The sequence below is a fragment of the Saccostrea echinata genome, unplaced genomic scaffold (assembly GCF_033153115.1).
Source record: "Saccostrea echinata isolate AGI-Se365-2 ecotype Australia unplaced genomic scaffold, CSIRO_AGI_Sech_v1 ptg000002l, whole genome shotgun sequence".
Taxonomy (NCBI): domain Eukaryota; kingdom Metazoa; phylum Mollusca; class Bivalvia; order Ostreida; family Ostreidae; genus Saccostrea; species Saccostrea echinata.
Window position 1 is genome coordinate 30,718,169 of NW_026889751.1, and position 17,597 is coordinate 30,735,765.

Below are 17,597 nucleotides of genomic sequence, written 5' to 3' on the forward strand. Positions count from 1 at the left end.
TCAATACAGGGTACAGAAATACTTGGAAAGAAAAAATGTTGAGAAAAAAAATCAACCTGGGCCGCTGAAGATGAGGGAATTACATAAGCTCCCCCAACTTTGAAATGAAATAAAAATTAAACCATTTGTCTACATCCCATTACAGTATATTCTTCTCAGAGATTGACTACACATTTATCAACACTGTACTTCTCAACTGCTAGCAAACACAGTCTCTGCTAACAGAAAAATAATGCTTTTACGTACAGTGTACTTTAGCTTGCAGAGGAAATGCTTACTACTTACTGCACATTATAAGAAATCATATACTTCAATAAACAGTCAAAAATGTAAATGTTTTTGATGTGGTTTATTCAAGTCCCATTATGCATCACAAAGACTTGAATATTAATTTTAGAATCAACACTCAGTTACTGTATGTAGATGTGCATTGATGTTCATTTTCTTTAATCCACTCTGATTGTATTATAAAGACATGCTAAGTTATGAAACACATTCAAGACAGTTACATAAGGAATTTATGGAGAATTATCAATACATTGAAAATTTTTGAAAACTGTATCAGAAATAAGTTCATGTATATCAAAAGGAAAAGTATTCTTCATTTACAAAGAAATCAATCTGTACTGCAGTCATTGTAACAAATCAAAAACATGATCATTTTCTACACTGTTTATGATCAATATGCAAAACATAAATTCAAATATTATCAATATATGCAGTAAATTCTTCACACAACCTGTGAGTCTGTGGACATAATGGAGCCAATTCTTCACATCTTTATAAAAGTCTTCTCAGCTTGATGTTAAAAGCTATGATTCAAAGCATCATAGTTCTAAGATATAACCCATCCCCCTTACCCCACCCCATCATTATCTGGGTGTGAGCTAACCCCCCCCCCCTCCAGAGCCAGCAGTTACAAGCTGTTATTTAATCCCCTACACAGCCCTCTGTTACAAACTGTGATATGAACCCCCATCATCAGCTGGCTGTGACGGGCTGTGCGTCTGTTGTGGTAACCGAGTCTGTGGTTGCGGGTTTAGCTTTAGGTTTAATAGATTTGCTGAGGATTTCGTAATGGTAGCCGTCATCAAACAATGGATCTTCTGGAGATATCTCATCAACTTCATACCTGAAATATTACACCACCATGAGGTAAAATCTAGAATATATACATTTCTGTTTTTCCATTGATAACTCTTTGGGCGGGAACTAGAGAAATTAACATGGGAATGCTTCCTGTATTTCAATTCTATTCAATTAGACAGCATTTTTTATTTATGCAGTAAATTACTCTTAAAAATGAATTGCCAAGGACGGGCGATTTTGCTTCGATATAAACTTAATTTGTTTAACTGTTTACTTCACAACGTTTAAAATCCAAGGGGAATGAAAATCACTTGCTAGAAGTGTCAATTCATTATAAGCATGTTCGTTGAAAGGGTGTTTTACTGTATTTACAATTTTATTTCATATAAATGTAAATATATTAAAGGAATTACTGTCTAGACTGTTGGGTATGCCAGGGACATAAATGACAATTGGAAACGTGGGATAATTTGCATAATGGGCAATGAATCTTCTAGAGATCTCTCATCAACTTCATACCTGAAATATTACACTATCATGCAAGATAAAAACTAGATTATATTTTTTTCCAACTGTTATCTATTTGATAACTCTTTGAAATTGTGTTGATTTCTCTTTATTAGGCATGCATATTAGGCACTTCGTACATTACACAAATTATCCCAAGTTTCCAACTGACATTAATTCCCTGGCTCTGGGCAATGCCCTGGCCTACCCAACAAAGTACACAGTAATTCCTTAATAAAACACAAAATTGGATGAGGCTATGTCTGGTTGATAAGTAATTTAAATACAGAAATAGACATAGTCTTTCAAGCATTATTTTCACTTAGCATAAAAGTAAAAATGAAACTAATATTAATGAAATAATAATCTAATTAGAGCAAAATTAATAAAAGAAAGCATATCATATTTAGAAGATACCAAAAGTTAACCAGTGAATTCTAAGCTAGATGTACATACAGTTTTTACTCTGTCATAACATACTACGTTCACGTTAAGTGTAGTTTGGTTTTCTCTGCGTAATTCAAACCTGCTTTATCTAAAACTTTAAGGACACAAAATTTCTTAACTTGAACACCCACACTTACTTCATTGTTTTCTTGAAGAAATCTTGGGAGACTTTGTTGTTCTTAAATGTAGTCAGCATCACTTTAGTCATTTCTGTCCTGAAAATACAAAAAAAAAAAGAATGAGCTTAGAAAAAAAACTGATTAGAATAAATCTTTATTATATATACAGTTAAACTTTGTTAACTCAAACTTGACGAGGGAGAATTTCGAGATACATGTATTCAAGATTTTGATCTATTGAGGTTAAAAATACATAAAGAAAAGGTGATTGGGGACTTTCAAATCACTGATATATCCATAGTATTTCAGATATTGACATTTGAGACACCCAAGTTCAACTGTAACTAAAATATTTTCTAACTGATCTGTACTGGAAACTCAAATTTAGTGATAATTGTTCAATACTGGTATCTACAGTTAAAGTATGCAATATCAACATCTGTCCTGGATGTGCTCAATATTACATCACTATTTATCCTGTGTTTGTTTTTCTTATTGAGGTTTATAAACACTAAGTTATTCTTTGATAATTTTGTGTAGAAATACACATCTTCCCTTACTGCTACTATCTGACATAAAATCTTATCATTGAGCAGTTGACCAGTCAGAATTATGTTTAAGTGCTACATACCGAACTATTGAATTCATCATGTTTTGGGATGTATTTGTATACTTATCACAAAATCATGGTGAAATAAATTAATAAATTAAGATATTAGACACTAACTCCTCCAGATTTATAGCAGTTTTTTTTCTATTAAAAAGTATTTATTAGCTATGTAATGAACGTTAATATAGACAAACTGATTAGGGCTATTCCAGGAAAAATTGTATGGGGGGGTTGGAAGGCACTTTTATTTTTACCCCACCACCCATACATTTTTAATTACCTTCTACCCCACCCCCCATCAATTTAAAATTGCTTTTGATACAACCACCCATCTAAATTTAAAAAAAAAAATTGTATCACATATATATATATATATATATATATATATACAGTAAAATTTTATGTACTTTTTTCAGGTATTGTAATTTATCTGACTTCGAATGAGTGTTGGGTTTTGACATCTATCCAACCAGGGCCCGCTTTACAAAAGAACTTATGACTAAGAAAAAAATTTTATTATGCAAATAAATTTCTTTTTTGCATTACTTTAAAAATGTTTTAAATCTTTTTGAAAAAAAATAAGATAGTTTTATGCCAACAATTTTAACAGAAACATAAGTTTTGTAAGATTCTATGAACAACTAAAAATAAAAAAAAAATGTATTGAATGTATTCTAAATCCCATCTAACAACTTAGACCATTGGTGCATACAAGTTCGACAAGTTAACACTTAATAGGTTAAGGACTGGTATGTTTTTGACATAATATATTTCATATTGTTTTCAAACTCCTATCTCGTCTTCCTTTTACTCTGTATGTGGTATAAAGTAAAATATTTGACTTGCAAACTCCATAGTCATGCTCTAAAACGTTCATTATCAGATACGTTTTTTTCTACTTTCGGTTTAAAATAAAACGATCTTTTTGATTGTTTCTAATATCATTTAATTTACTTATGTAATCAAGTTTGATTAAACTGGAGAAAAGAAACTGGACCAGGTAGTCCAAACCACAACGAATCCGTTTTCCAATCCCCCATTGTCATTGCAGTCTCAGTTGCACATGTTTTTATAGTTATCTGCCCTTGTTTCCGTTTTGTTCGATTCTACTTTCACTTTCAATGTAAACACACTTTACAACTGTTTAGGACGAAAATATCGGTATTTACTGATTTATACAAAATGAGAGGAAAGAAGAACTTTGCACTTGATTATTTGTGAGGGTAAATACAACCACCAATCTAAAAATATTTCGAGTGAGGACAACCACCCATACAAATTTTAATTGCTACAGACCCACTACCCATACAAAAATATATGAAGTGCCGTCCAACCCTCCCATACATTTTTTCCTGGAATAGCCCTTAACCATTTATAGATCTGCAATTAGCTAAATTTTAAAATCATTCTAACAAATACTGTAACTGAATTTGAATACATCAAGAATCTCCTGATTACCACAAGTCTACTTACTTGTAAGCCAGTAACTCCAGAATCTGCATTAAAAATTTACCCAGGCCTTTACGGCGACATTCTGTTTCCAACTGTATTTCATAACTACAAAAAAAGCTGACCCCTAAGTTTGTATTATGTCTAAAAATTTAACCTTGTATCACTTGTAAAATAAATTCTGTAATCATAAGGGCTGAGATAAAATGTTCGAGATGAGATGAGATCAAACGCTCACCAGTACACAACTTCCTCATCCAACTCCATGTCGAAGCGGAAGTGAGTGAAGGCCACAGGCTTACCAGTTGTGACGTCGGAGGCGATCAGGTACTGGGCTTTCTCCTCTGTCATTTCTGTGTATTTATCCTTATCTTTCCATCCCCAATCACTCTCTTCATACCTGTAACAGGTAATAAATGTCATATACTGACACAATGTCATTAAATGTTCAGTAAGAATTAGAGTTGCTTTATTCATTTTCCCAAAACAAATCTGAATTCATTATTGTTATCTTTTGAATAGTTTTTTTTTTTAAATTCAGTATTTTATTGCTTTAATTAAATCAAATTCAAATAATTTAATTCTGGTTGTAACACACAGAGCTGTGGAAAACTTTTTCAAATAGCCAGTCATTCGGACCGGCAAGAAGACAAAATAAGCCGGTCCGAAGTGATTTTTGCCGGTCCAAAATAGTAAGTTGCAAAGGAGTATTCTACTTAAGTATAGTAGTGTGGTCCCTTTTTACACCCTTGGTTTACCGGTTAAATATTAGCATACGGTATTTTGATTGTTTTCATTGTGTAAAACGAAGTATTTCTAATTAAAACATTGTGTATTTATAATGAATAATTAAACATATCAAAAAGTACAAGCCTATTTTTAACACCTATCGCACTAAAAAATGCTGGAACATTTTCCCCCGATCAGACTACGGTTTCTCTATTACATGGAAATGGGCGGAGACATTTAGATTAGATACTATAAAAAGAAGATCTTGGTATGATGTTTTTCTTTCAAAGACGAATTATATGTTCAAGATTCACAATGAACTACAAATACAATTTTCTATATTTACAAAACTTTGGCAATAAAAGCTATATATCAAGATGAACCAAGCAAGTCCTTGCTGATCGATATAAAACTGAGTACGTTTCAACTGAGAACTAGCATGTTTACTGTGGGCATTTACCCATAACGATACAAATCCACGTGGCTTGCTATGATTCTAAACAGGTCATAAAGAGGTTAATCGCATGTAAATGAAATCAGCCAAGAGATTCAAAATCTTAATACTTTTAATTAGAAAACACAGAGCACAGGGTTGTTCAACAAAGATATTTTCACTAAACATCTACACATATGATATACACATTATATTTCAAACTCGACTCTGAACAAACCTGTCCTCGGTGTTTACGAAAGCTTTGAAGTGTGTACCTGTCGCTGATTTCTTTTGATATTCATGAAAATCAAAGGACCCTACCATCAACGTGCAGCTTCGTATGCTGCCTATATCTATTGTTTGACATTTTTAGATGATGATTCAAATAATAAAGACATTAGTTAATAATAAAATTTAATTTTTAAAAATTTTAATAAATGTTCGAAATTTGACGAGTAACCGGGGACCACAGATAAGCTTTATTGAGACTTGTTCTTTTAAAAAAATCTATAACATTTATTTACTTTATTACACATATATTTACTCAATAATGATATTACATTCAGTCTCCATTTCCAAGTCGTCTTCCGTTTTCGTTTTTTGCATTTATAACAATATTAGATTTCACTTTTTTTGGGCAGGTGACAATGCTAATTCAGCATAGTAAACGTATTTTTTGAAACATTTACGCATTTGGGAATTATATTAACCTAGAAAAGGAGTCTAAAAAATGGAAGAAATTCTGTGTATCGATAATAAAGATATAAACATAATCCATGAAAAATGAAATCCGAGACAGTTGGAAGTACTTGATTTACTGCTTTCCCCAGCTGTGTTTGAATTCTTTCTGTTGAAATTTCTACATATTTAGCTTGTCTTTATCTGTTTCTTTATGTTTTCTGCCTAATTCTGTCCCAGTTGTAGATTTTAATAGGTCACGAGACCATGCTGGATTTGCTTTTATTTACAGCCTCGATTTCGTGTAAAGAAAAAGTATTGACGCAATCATATATATAAGGTCAATAATTAAGCTGGGAAGTGCGCCTATGATAAATGGAAAAACAAAAAACTTTAACCAGAAAAAGGGGCGGGTCATTTGGACAGACATCGACAGCATTTTTACTGGTCTCAGGCATTTTTTGCCAGTTTTGCCGGCAGTTTTCCACAACTCTGAACACCCCATTTGATTGGATAGAAAAATTAATTTATACTGTATAACCTGTGTTGCCTGCGTCACAATGACTTACGTCAAAAAAGTATCAATTCACTTGACGTTACTTTTAAATTAAGATTTATTAAAATGCATTTTTGAAGAAAAAAAATTCTTATTTTCTACACTCATTGATGGGAAATTAAATTATAAGGAATTTAATAGCTTCCCAAGTTATACTGGTATAACCTGGGTCAGAACAGTTTATGCTTTTTTATAAACCACTTATACACATTTCACTGGTCAATACATTTTCTGCAAGTTGGCCTCGGTCAGTACTTACATTTTCTGCATGTTGGCCTTGGTCAGTTGAAATGCCCAGTCAATCAGCTCTTTCTCCATACCAGTCACCTTTTTGCACTCAATTTTCAACTTCAAACTATAGAAGACATCTCTCCATTATAAACCAAGTACTGCTAGTATTAATTAAGCGTACTTTTCTTGCCAAACTTCATTTTCAGAATGTTGTATCTAATAGTATTTGGATTCTTCATTTAATATGCTTATAATGATTGCCAAGGAGTAATATGTACAAAAATCTCTTCTAATTAATTTTATATCAAAGGTGAGAAGAAATCTCTCAATGAATTCAAACGATTGGACAAATCTCTCATCACAGTACAGGCAAAGTCTGATATCCTAAACATGATGGGGCTACCATAAAATGTTTTAAGATAACAGAGAGATTGAGATATCGAAGTCATAATATATTCATGATATAATCTTCTTGCCTCATTGCATCCTGAACCTTACATATGAATGTGCAAGATACTTAAATTTGTCTGTGTTAAAAGGTGTTCCTTACTAGACTTTGTCAATAATTTACTGACATTTTATTCACAGCATTCCATGTTTCCATTTTCATATTTATGAGTATAGTCATTTTTCACAAGAATAATTTTACATAAATGATCGGAGTATTTAATACATACAGTAATACTGGACCACATTAAAATGTACAATAATCATTATCTACAGTACAAATCCATACAAAGTGAAAAATTATACAAGTTTATAAATACAAACCCATTCCTCTCGAATTTTTTGAAAGGTGCCACTAACTCTAGGGGGTCTGGTATCTGAAATATAATTTCCACTGCAATTTTAATCATAATATTATGTTGAGAAATAGTAAAACTGCCCAGTCAGAGTAGAGAATTTGGCACTTATGACTGGTCAAAATTATCAGGCTTTTAGAATTTTTAGTTTCCTAAATTGCAACTTAGTTTCTATTACATGCCATTGAACTTGAGCAGATTTGTTCTGCTTTGCTACAATATCATGATTGTAGCTGTAAACCTTAACAGTAATAGCCTCTCCAGAGACATTATTATAACAAATGATAAATATGCAATACCACAGAGACCTCAAGGTGACCCATTGTATAAATGGTGCCTGTTTTGGAGGGTAACATTTGAAATTGACACCCCAAAAAAAACTACTGTCAACCAAAGTGTTAGCGGAGGTTGACAATGGTTTTAACTATTTATATAGTATTATACTTTCATGTTAAATACTAAAATATGATTGGTTAAGACGCATTTAACAATCCGTAATGTTACCCTCAGCGTTAGCAACACACTTGGCAACGGGTAACATTACGAAAATGTCACATGCATGCAAATAATGCGGGTACGGTTCACCGTAGAATTCTCACAACGTCAGTTGTGCGTTTGATAGAAGCCGAAAAAACGTCAATAAAGCTTGCGTCTGATGTAGCTTAATTGAAAACAAACAACAGACGAAACATGCTTGCAAGTGCAGAAAAAATGAAACTTTAGATGATAAAGGACATTTTGAGTATCTAACAAACAATAAAGAGGTCGGTAAATTTTTTTCGAAGCTTTCTTACTGAGAAAAATAGAAGCGGGGAGTTTGAGAGCTTTGTAAACGTGAATGTAGAAATGATTGACAATTTTTTGTTGTTGACATCCTAAATCAATAAGACATTCAGTATAATAAAATAAATGGTGCCTGTTTTGGAGGGTAACAGTTGAAATCGACACCCCTCGGAAAACCACTGACAACCTCCGCTGACGCATCGGTTGACAATGGTTTTCCTTGGGGTGTCAATTTCAACTGTTACCCTCCAAAACAGGCACCATTTATATAATATCAACCATGGTAGCATTGTTCATCACTGTACCAATATTGCTGGTGAATCATGATTTTTTACAATATGCATCGCAGTATATCAATCGTGATACTCAGCACTACAGGTAACAACACGAATTATTACTGTATTTCAATGTCCTGTAGAAGTAACTTTTTCGTATGATATTAATTTATACTATATATTTATATTTTATGAAATCTGGTTAAGGATACTTTAACAGGTTTGGAAAATCGCCAAACCGTTTGGGATATAATATCCTAATTGGGATATAAATTTACAGTGCAAAAATTGAAGAAAAAAAAATTTCTTTAAATATTGTAAATCCACAAAATTATAAACTGAGTACTATAACTTTTAGCATGCAAGTTTTTCTATAATCCTAGAGTTTGTGAGATTGATCTTCATGAAGTTAAGGATCTTCTGAAGGATCAATCTCCTAAACAGGGTATTATTATATATCCTAAATGGGCTGCTATATCCCATTTGGGCAATTAGTCCCAACCTGTTAAAGTACACTAACGCATATAGAAGCAAGAAATCTGTGGAATTTTCTACCCACTGATCAACAGAAATTAACAGATTCTGTGGAATCATGTCCCTGTCAAAAAGCATGTTTAGTGCGTTTTTTAATTTGCATATAGACAAACACTTCCATGACTTGTACACACCTTGTTCGCAGCTTCCACTTTCGCCAGGGATGCATCGTACTTGGCATTTTCCTGAAATAGTATTCATTACCTTGTAATCAGAATAAAATGTACAGTTGTACACACGTGGTATATAAAACCATATATGACAAGAAATAATTTAATTTGAGACTTGTACTCATTTCTTGCCATATCTATTATGAACGAATGGAAAGTATGTTCCAAAAATGTTCTCAGAGTCTCATGCAAGGTATCAGGTTCGTTCGCCCTATCTACCTGTTCACATGAGTCCATTCGCACAGGGTCCATTCGCCATTATTCTTGTTCGTCCTATATCTCGTTCGCCCTATTATATATACAGTATATAGTAAATATCAACATTTATTATTAATTTTATTCAATATTTTATGACTTGGTGTTTTTTTTCAAATCTTGCTACAGTATTTTTTTTATTTACCGTAATCTTAATTAAATACTTCAAATTTGATATTTATGTGCTTTACATGCTTAATTGGTTTAATTATACTTAAAAATGTCACTGTAATTTAGGGGATCATACAATATGCGTTATGTTTTGAAAACAATTAAAGGACTGAGACGTTAATTTTCTGTTGGTCTGTCGGGTCTTTGATCATGCAGTGATAAGACAGGTATTTACAATGTAACCTCATGCATACGTCTGTTTAGATAGAACGTTCTATCGTTAAAATGATATTGTCCTACGGACCCCGTTTAACGATAGAATCCGTTCCGTGTATTGGCAATGTTGCAAAATAAACACGGCGATAAATCGAACTCTGTGCATTTGCTATGAACAATCCAGAGAGTTCCAAATGTCAACATGGCATTAAATGTGAAGCGAGGAAAAAACGTTGAGAAAATGAATTGAATTTTCATATTTATATGGATTATTTTTTAGGTTAAAAGGCATATACAATCTCAAAAAGGTTTGTTATGATTAATTTGGTAGTTATTTTCAGTGCAACTCCTTTTGTATTCTTCAAAATCATTTCAGAGTGGATCCACTCCAATTTGCTACATTGCAAGTATATGGGACGAATTCTAACTGTGGTGAGGGCTTGTCCCGAGACACAGTTAGATTATTCTAACTAACTTCTGTTGTCTTCATGTGCAATTTATCATTTATGTACCAATGTACATATGATTTATTTAAAAAAATCCATTGGTTCATTATTCAACTTTCTGCAATATAATAAGGCGAACGGACCCTGTGCGAACAAGTTTTAGGGCGATCGGACTCTGGGCGAACGGCGTTAAGGGCGAACAAATTTTAGGGCGAACGAACATACATGTACAACCCGCATGCAAGTAATTTACTACTTGGATAATATACTTATGATTTTGTACTTAGAGGAAACATAAATTTGAAGTTAGAAAATGAATTTGATGAGTTTTAATCTCAGAGATTTGTCTCACTTTGTCACCTCACCTCCTTTCGTTTCTTTTTCCTTTCTTTCCCTTTTGTTGATTTCCGCTAAAAACGTAAACAAACATTACATAAGGAAATAAAGTTATCAATCAAATTAAAATATACTTTAAAAACACTGTCATACTGTAAGTAAGGATCTCACCCCCATATTTATCTGTTAAATGAAGTTCAAATGTGATTATAGTCTTGATCTAGTCACCCGGCAGTCGGGGTATGAGGTTTCTCCGTTTCCCGCGAATTCAATACGGTAAAGTTGAAAACCACGAACGTACACTACAATTGATTCCGGGAAAATAATTCTTTCAGAAAAAATGGGAAAAAGGAGGATTGGGTTAAAGTGATTGATAAGGTCTGAATTTTAAGGAAGGGGGGGGGGGCTTTACTAGTAATTTATTAAACACTTCAACAAGTATGGTCACTCTCACGTTTTTTTCTCCGTTTTAGCGTCTGCGGAGTGATTGGTTTTATAAAAAGTGAGGTCCTTGGCACCGTGGGACAGACTATAAATAGATATTCATGAAAATAAATCAAAAATTCGGGTTGAGAGTGAGTAGTTTTACATGTAAAAGCATGAACCGATTGTAAAGTATTGTATTGCTCTACGAGCGATATTAGCCTGGCTTAAAATAAAAACATAAGATCGTACAGCTTTTAAATCTATTTGGATCGATGCGTCATTCTTATAAATTTTATTTATTAACATAATTTCACATTCTGTTAAAGTTATGTGTCAGAGATGGAGATTTGTATAAAATGCAGTCAGTTATATATATATAAAAAAAAATCCCAAACGATAATGCGTGTTTTATCATAGGAAATAATTAAGCAAATGAAAATGAAGCCGGTCCAATCGTTTATTTCATGAAATAACTTTAAAAAACATTTTTTTTTTCGGATCTGTGTTTTTCTTCTAAATTGATAAAAAGAAAGGTTTTGATTATTTTTAGGATACTAGGATACTTAAAAGAAAAAAAAAAACCCAACTTGAAATAAACTTTTTTAAAAAATAATAATAACTCCGGACTCATCGGATTTTAAAAAAAAAAATACAACATTATAATTTATATGGAATTTCCCACTCATCATGTTCTCAGTTATTAATTAACTGTTTTTAATTTTGTCGTTGTCCTGAAGGGAGATCAACCATCTATACTGAATTGTAACAGGGTCAGATCTAGAGGGTAGAGTGGTTTGGACATCCATCCCCCCCTCCACCGGAATTTTTAAAGTTAGGAAATTTTTAAGTAAAAGTAAAGAAAAAAATGACCTTGGACCCCACCCCCTCCACTAGGAAACACGGACTCTCTTCTCACTTTCTTGGGAAAGTGTCTTCGTCTACCACCCCCCCCCCCCCCACACACACACACACCAACCCCCTTTCTGACTTACGAAATAGGTTTTTTTCAGGTTTGGGCAAGTTGTCTATTTATTTATTTTTATTTTTCTTGATTGTCAAAAGAAAAAATTCCAACTCCCCCCCCCCCTTTCCCCGCATGAAAAAAAATCCTGTATCCGCCACCGAAACTAAAACTACATGTATACACGTGCACAGCGCAGTATTTCTTTTTTATTTTCTTCAATTGTGAGCACATGTTCCTCTTGATTTTGACACGATATTTACATCAAAATATGCATGACAGAATCACATCCATTAAAAAGTTCGGGTCTTAAAATACCGTGTCAGTCACTCCCACACCCTTCACAGTCATATACTAGGATGACATATGTCAACGTATAAACTGGTAGTTTACCAATCATTAACATAGGTAATCAAAGATTACGAAGCTCACCTCGATGAATGTTATCAATTAGTAATGCAAATGGCTTATCCCTATAGATGCATCACCATTGCAAGTTTGGTCCAGGTAGAGTTTATGGTTACTTGAGGATGGACCTGCTCCTAAAACTTAAACTTTCTCACTCCTCTGGAAAATGTAGGTCAGATCCAGCATCCAAAGCAAGTCTGGCAGTGTTCATCCCTAGATGCATCATCCATACAAATTTGGTTCTGGTAGGACTTAGTTAGTTACTTAGGAATGGACCTGCTCCAAAAATATTAACCTGCTCATTCATCATGGAAAATGTAGGTCAGATCCAGTATCCGAAGCAAGCCAGGTAGTGTGCATCCTTAGATGTATCATCCATGCAAATTTGGTTCTGGTAGGCCTTATAGTTCCTTGGGAATGGACCTGCTCCAAAAACTTTAACTAGGACGTGGACGCCGGGGGTATAGCATAAGCTCATCATGACTTTGTCAAGGTGAGATAAAAATGTACAGTACCCACTCAAAAAAAGTCAACACAATACCAAATTCAAACCTCAGCATTGCTGCCATTGCACCTGCTCATCCATAGGTGCTTTGGGACGGGAGCCTCCCACCATACCGTATCCCAAGGGTTCTTCAACTTTTTCATTTCATAAATATAAATAAATAAATAAATAAATAAATATATATATATATATATATATATATATATATATATATATATATATATATATATATATATATATATATATATATATATTATATAACAATTGAAAATTCCAAAAATATAACTTAAAACTAATCTTTTATAAAACATTCCCACTCTCTGATACTACAAGAGAAGTGAATTTTTATTGTTTATTATATACCTGTGTTGACAAATTGATCCCCCCCCCCCCACTCCCTGGTTGCAGGTTCATAAGACCTGACCTGATCCTCCTGAAGCATCCCTCTGCATTGGATCACGGATGTAAAAAGTAAATCCTCGAATTTTACTGAATTTCCTATATATAAGTAGGTACACTGTACATGTATATTCATCTAAATATTATGTAAAAGAACATATTATTTTTTTAAAGAAATTAATTTGTTTATTGAAATACTGTATATGTAACATAATGATTTTTTTTTTACTTTTTAAACAATTGATAAGATTTCAGACATATATCGGTAATTTGACTCTAAGATAAATCATTGAATATACAATAACATACCTTATACATGTAAGTTAGACATTAGGGTAATCATGGTAATCATGTTGCTGATTCTCATCATATGAATGGCAATGTTTATTTATTAAAAAAAAATTAAAAAAAAAAAAAATTAAAAAGTTGGATGAACATTGAAGAAAATGAAAGCCATTTTTGATGATGTGAAAAGTATGATGACAAAAGGAAAGAAATATTTCAACTAAATAAATATAAAACTAATTGTTTAAAAATTTCAGCTTTAGACAATGAACAAAAATCTTTATAGTTACTTGGTAGTGATTTTGTGGGTAATTTGTTTAAGATAATATGTGAAAGTACATAAATACATATTTTCACACTGTAAAATATTTATCTAAAAATATATTTCACTCATACACTGGTTTAAACATCAATGTAATAAACATATATTGTTATTCTATTCATGTATTTTTTCTGATTATTGTAATCATTTCATATAAATTTGTCTGCTTTTGTCTCTGAACTAGAAAAAAAATAAATATTCTGTTCTGTGGCCTGTGTTGAATATTACAGTGCTAGACAACATCACTTGCAATACTTGATTTTCTTCACTTGTCTTTTTCCTTGTTGAGCAACAAATAGATTGTCATTTGTATCTGTACACAGTCCATGGGGTCCACTCAGTCCACTGTCTATGTAATGGAGGAACTGTCCATCCTGGTCTATGATGTGGACACAGTCATTGTGATAATCAGCTGTAAGGATGTGACTCTGACTGTCTGTGGTGATTCCTAGTGGATTGAATGGTTTGTTCTTTGGAGCAGGAGTATGTCCAGTGTACCTGAATCTCAGTTTCCCAGCCTGATTGACCACCACTACTGCTTTAGTTCCCAAGTCAGACACACAGATATCCAGGTTCCTGTTCTCAGTGATGTATCTGTTATATTTACCAGATGAATAGAGAGGTTTACCTTTATCATCAAACTGAATGGTTTGTTTCTCTGTGGAGCCAGAGTAACAGACAACTTTTGTTGGTTTGTAATCATCACTGAACATGATAACCAGGAGGTCACCAGAGGAGGTACTACAGACACCTAGAGGTCTCCAGTTCTGTAGTCTGATCACCTCCTCTATCTTCTCATTCTTCACAAAGTTCACAGTTCTATCACTGTAATTAGTATAAACTAGATTTCCACTTTTCGTCACTGCTATGCCAGTTGGTATGTACACTGACGTGGTTTTGATTGACTTGAGTAGTGATCCCTGATTGATGCTGAAGAGTTTCATGGTTCTGTCCTCTCCACTTGTCCAGATTTCTTCATCACTCAGACAGGCCACATTGTAAAGGTAACTGCTATACCTAGTGTCTATGGTGTTGACAGTCTCTGGTTCATCAAGCAGCTGTTTGACTAGAGGAGAGGATCCAGCTTTTAGTGATTTCTGTGTTGTCTTCATGCTGTAGCCATGTTCATCTGATTTTAACGGAATTGTTTTCAGACTAAACAGTTGGTCTGCCTGTAATTTCTTCAGGGTAAATTTAGGAAAGGAAACTATAATTTTTCTCGGAAGCTTTCTGTACTCATGTAGTGTGGAAGGCACACTGAATAGGCTTGAAATGTGTGTAGAATCTAGAACACTATCAATTGATTTGATTTCATCCTTGATATCACAGATTTTTGTTTTTATTTCAGCCAGATGTTTTTGTAGAGTTTGTAACTGTGTGTTTTTCATCTCATCAACTTCAGCTTTAAGTTTCTTGACAAGTTTGTCAATTTCTCTGTGCCAGTCCTCTCCATGTTTTGTTATGGCTGTTGAGAGATCTCCATATTCCTTTTCTAACTGACTCATTTTGCTTTGTACATCATAGACGATGTCCTGGTAGGTTGGATAAATTGTCTCTTTGAGTTCAGTTTGTTTTTTGATGAGTTTATCCCTTTTCTCGTCTCGGATTTCCTGCATCCTTACTAATTTATGTCCGAGATGTTGATCTGATGCAAGACAAATACTACAGACAGGGATGCCACACTGAGTACAGTACATCTCACACGTTTCTTCACCATGAGAGGTGCATCTGGGACAAATAAGAGTAGACTTTCTGTCCTTAAAATCAACAATTTTATGAAGTTTTGAGAGATCAGCAGAAAAGTGTTTTCCAACACAACCTATGCACAGGTTGACAAGACACGTATCACAGTGCATCTGTACCACAGCGGTCTCACACAGGTCACATCGCGTCACGTCCTGGGCACTGGTGCTGGGGTCCATGACTCAATCTTCAAATAAACATCAATGTTTTAAAAAGGACGTTCAATTTACCATATATATAAGTATCCTTGCTCATATTTTTTTAAATGTCTTTGTTAATGAAAAACATAGGTAATCAAAGATTACGAAGCTCACCTCGACGAATGTTATCTATAAGTAAGGCAAATTTCACATCATATTTTTTTTCTAGTTAGGGTACATCCCAAGATCAATATCCAATCCATGCAAGTTTGGTTTAAGTAGGACTTATAGTTACTTGGAAATAGACCTGCTCAAAAAACTTTTTACTAATCAAGAAAATTTTGGTCAGTTCCAACATCAAGCAAGTCTGGAAGTTTCATCCTTAAATGCACCATCTATGCAAGTTTAATCATAACAGGCCATAATATTATATAGCTACTCCAAAAAAAATTACCCTGGTCACTCATCTGGAAAATGTAAGTCACATTCAGAATCCAAAGAAAGTCTGGAAGTGTTCATCCCTAGATACATCATCCATGCTAATTTAGTTAAAATATTGCTAAAATTCACTCATGTAGAAAATCTAGGTCTGATCCAGCATCCAAAGCAGGTTGGTAAGTATGCATCCCTAGATGCATAATCCATGAAAGTTTGGTCCAGGTAGGGCTTATAGTTACTTGGGAATGAGACTGCTCCAAAATCTAAATCTGGTCTCACATGTGGAAAATCTAAATCAGATCCAGCATCTGAATCAAGTGTGGTAATGTCCATTCCTAGATGCATCATCCATGCAAGTCTGGTCCAGGTAGGGCTTATAGTTATTTGGGAATGGACCTGCTCCAAAAACTTTAACCTGGTCACTCATCTGGAAAATCTAGGTCAGATCCAGCATCCGAAGCAGGTGTGGTAGTGTCCATCCCTAAATGCATCATCCATGCAAGTTTGGTCCAGGTAGGGCTTATAGTTACTTGGGAATTGACCTGCTCCTAAAACTTTAACCTGGTCACTCCTCTGGAAAATCTAGGTCAGATCCAGCATTCGAATCAAGTGTGGTAGTGTCCATCCCTAGATGCATCATCCATGTAAGTTTGGTCAAGGTAGGGCTTATAGTTATTTGGGAATTGACCTGATCCAAAAACTTTAACCTGGTCACTCCTCTGGAAAATCTAGGTCAGATCCAGCATCCGAATCGAGTGTGGTAGTGTCCATCCCTAGATGCATCATCCATGCAAGTTTGGTCCAGGTAGGGCTTATAGTTACTTGGGAATGGACCTGCTCCAACTCGACTTCTTCGAGGTGAGCTAAAAAAGCATAAGAGATTCATCTGATTCTAACCATCACTTTAGGCACTTAAATTATATCACAGTATATTGTGTCTGTGAAATGTGCGCAATAAGTGGAGGTTATCATGGTTACGGATATAGTCAGGAATCTCTTGGCGATCTCCTTTACTTCCATTAATTGAAATTAATACTGATATCAAAGAATTAAGAACAAAGAAGTACTAGACATTACCTGTTTTCATGCAGTAAGCATGCCAAGCCTAATCAATGACGGTCTCTAATCAAATAGTATGGAACGCCTGGACTGTCTTATTTATACAAAATGAAATTCGTGATGTGCATTTGTCA

The 17,597-nt window shown here is 33.9% G+C and overlaps 2 protein-coding genes across 2 annotated transcripts in view; both read right to left on the bottom strand.

Moving 5' to 3' along the window:
- Positions 1–17,597, bottom strand: part of LOC133177137 (uncharacterized) — a 92,871-nt gene that overhangs the window by 61,186 nt on the left and 14,088 nt on the right. Inside the window, exon 2 of the mRNA XM_061312246.1 lies at positions 15,093–15,835. Within this exon, the coding sequence (XP_061168230.1) occupies positions 15,093–15,835 (743 nt within the window). The remainder of the gene's footprint in view (positions 1–15,092; positions 15,836–17,597) is intronic.
- LOC133177075 (N-alpha-acetyltransferase 40-like) lies at positions 335–11,004 on the bottom strand. The gene is made up of 9 exons (XM_061312171.1): positions 10,949–11,004; positions 10,807–10,851; positions 9,378–9,428; positions 7,620–7,672; positions 6,877–6,972; positions 4,460–4,621; positions 4,246–4,329; positions 2,181–2,258; positions 335–1,132 (listed from the first exon to the last, which is right to left on the bottom strand). The coding sequence occupies exons 1-9, from the start codon at positions 10,952–10,954 to the stop codon at positions 982–984; spliced, it is 726 nt and encodes a 241-aa protein (XP_061168155.1). The 5' UTR covers positions 10,955–11,004; the 3' UTR covers positions 335–981.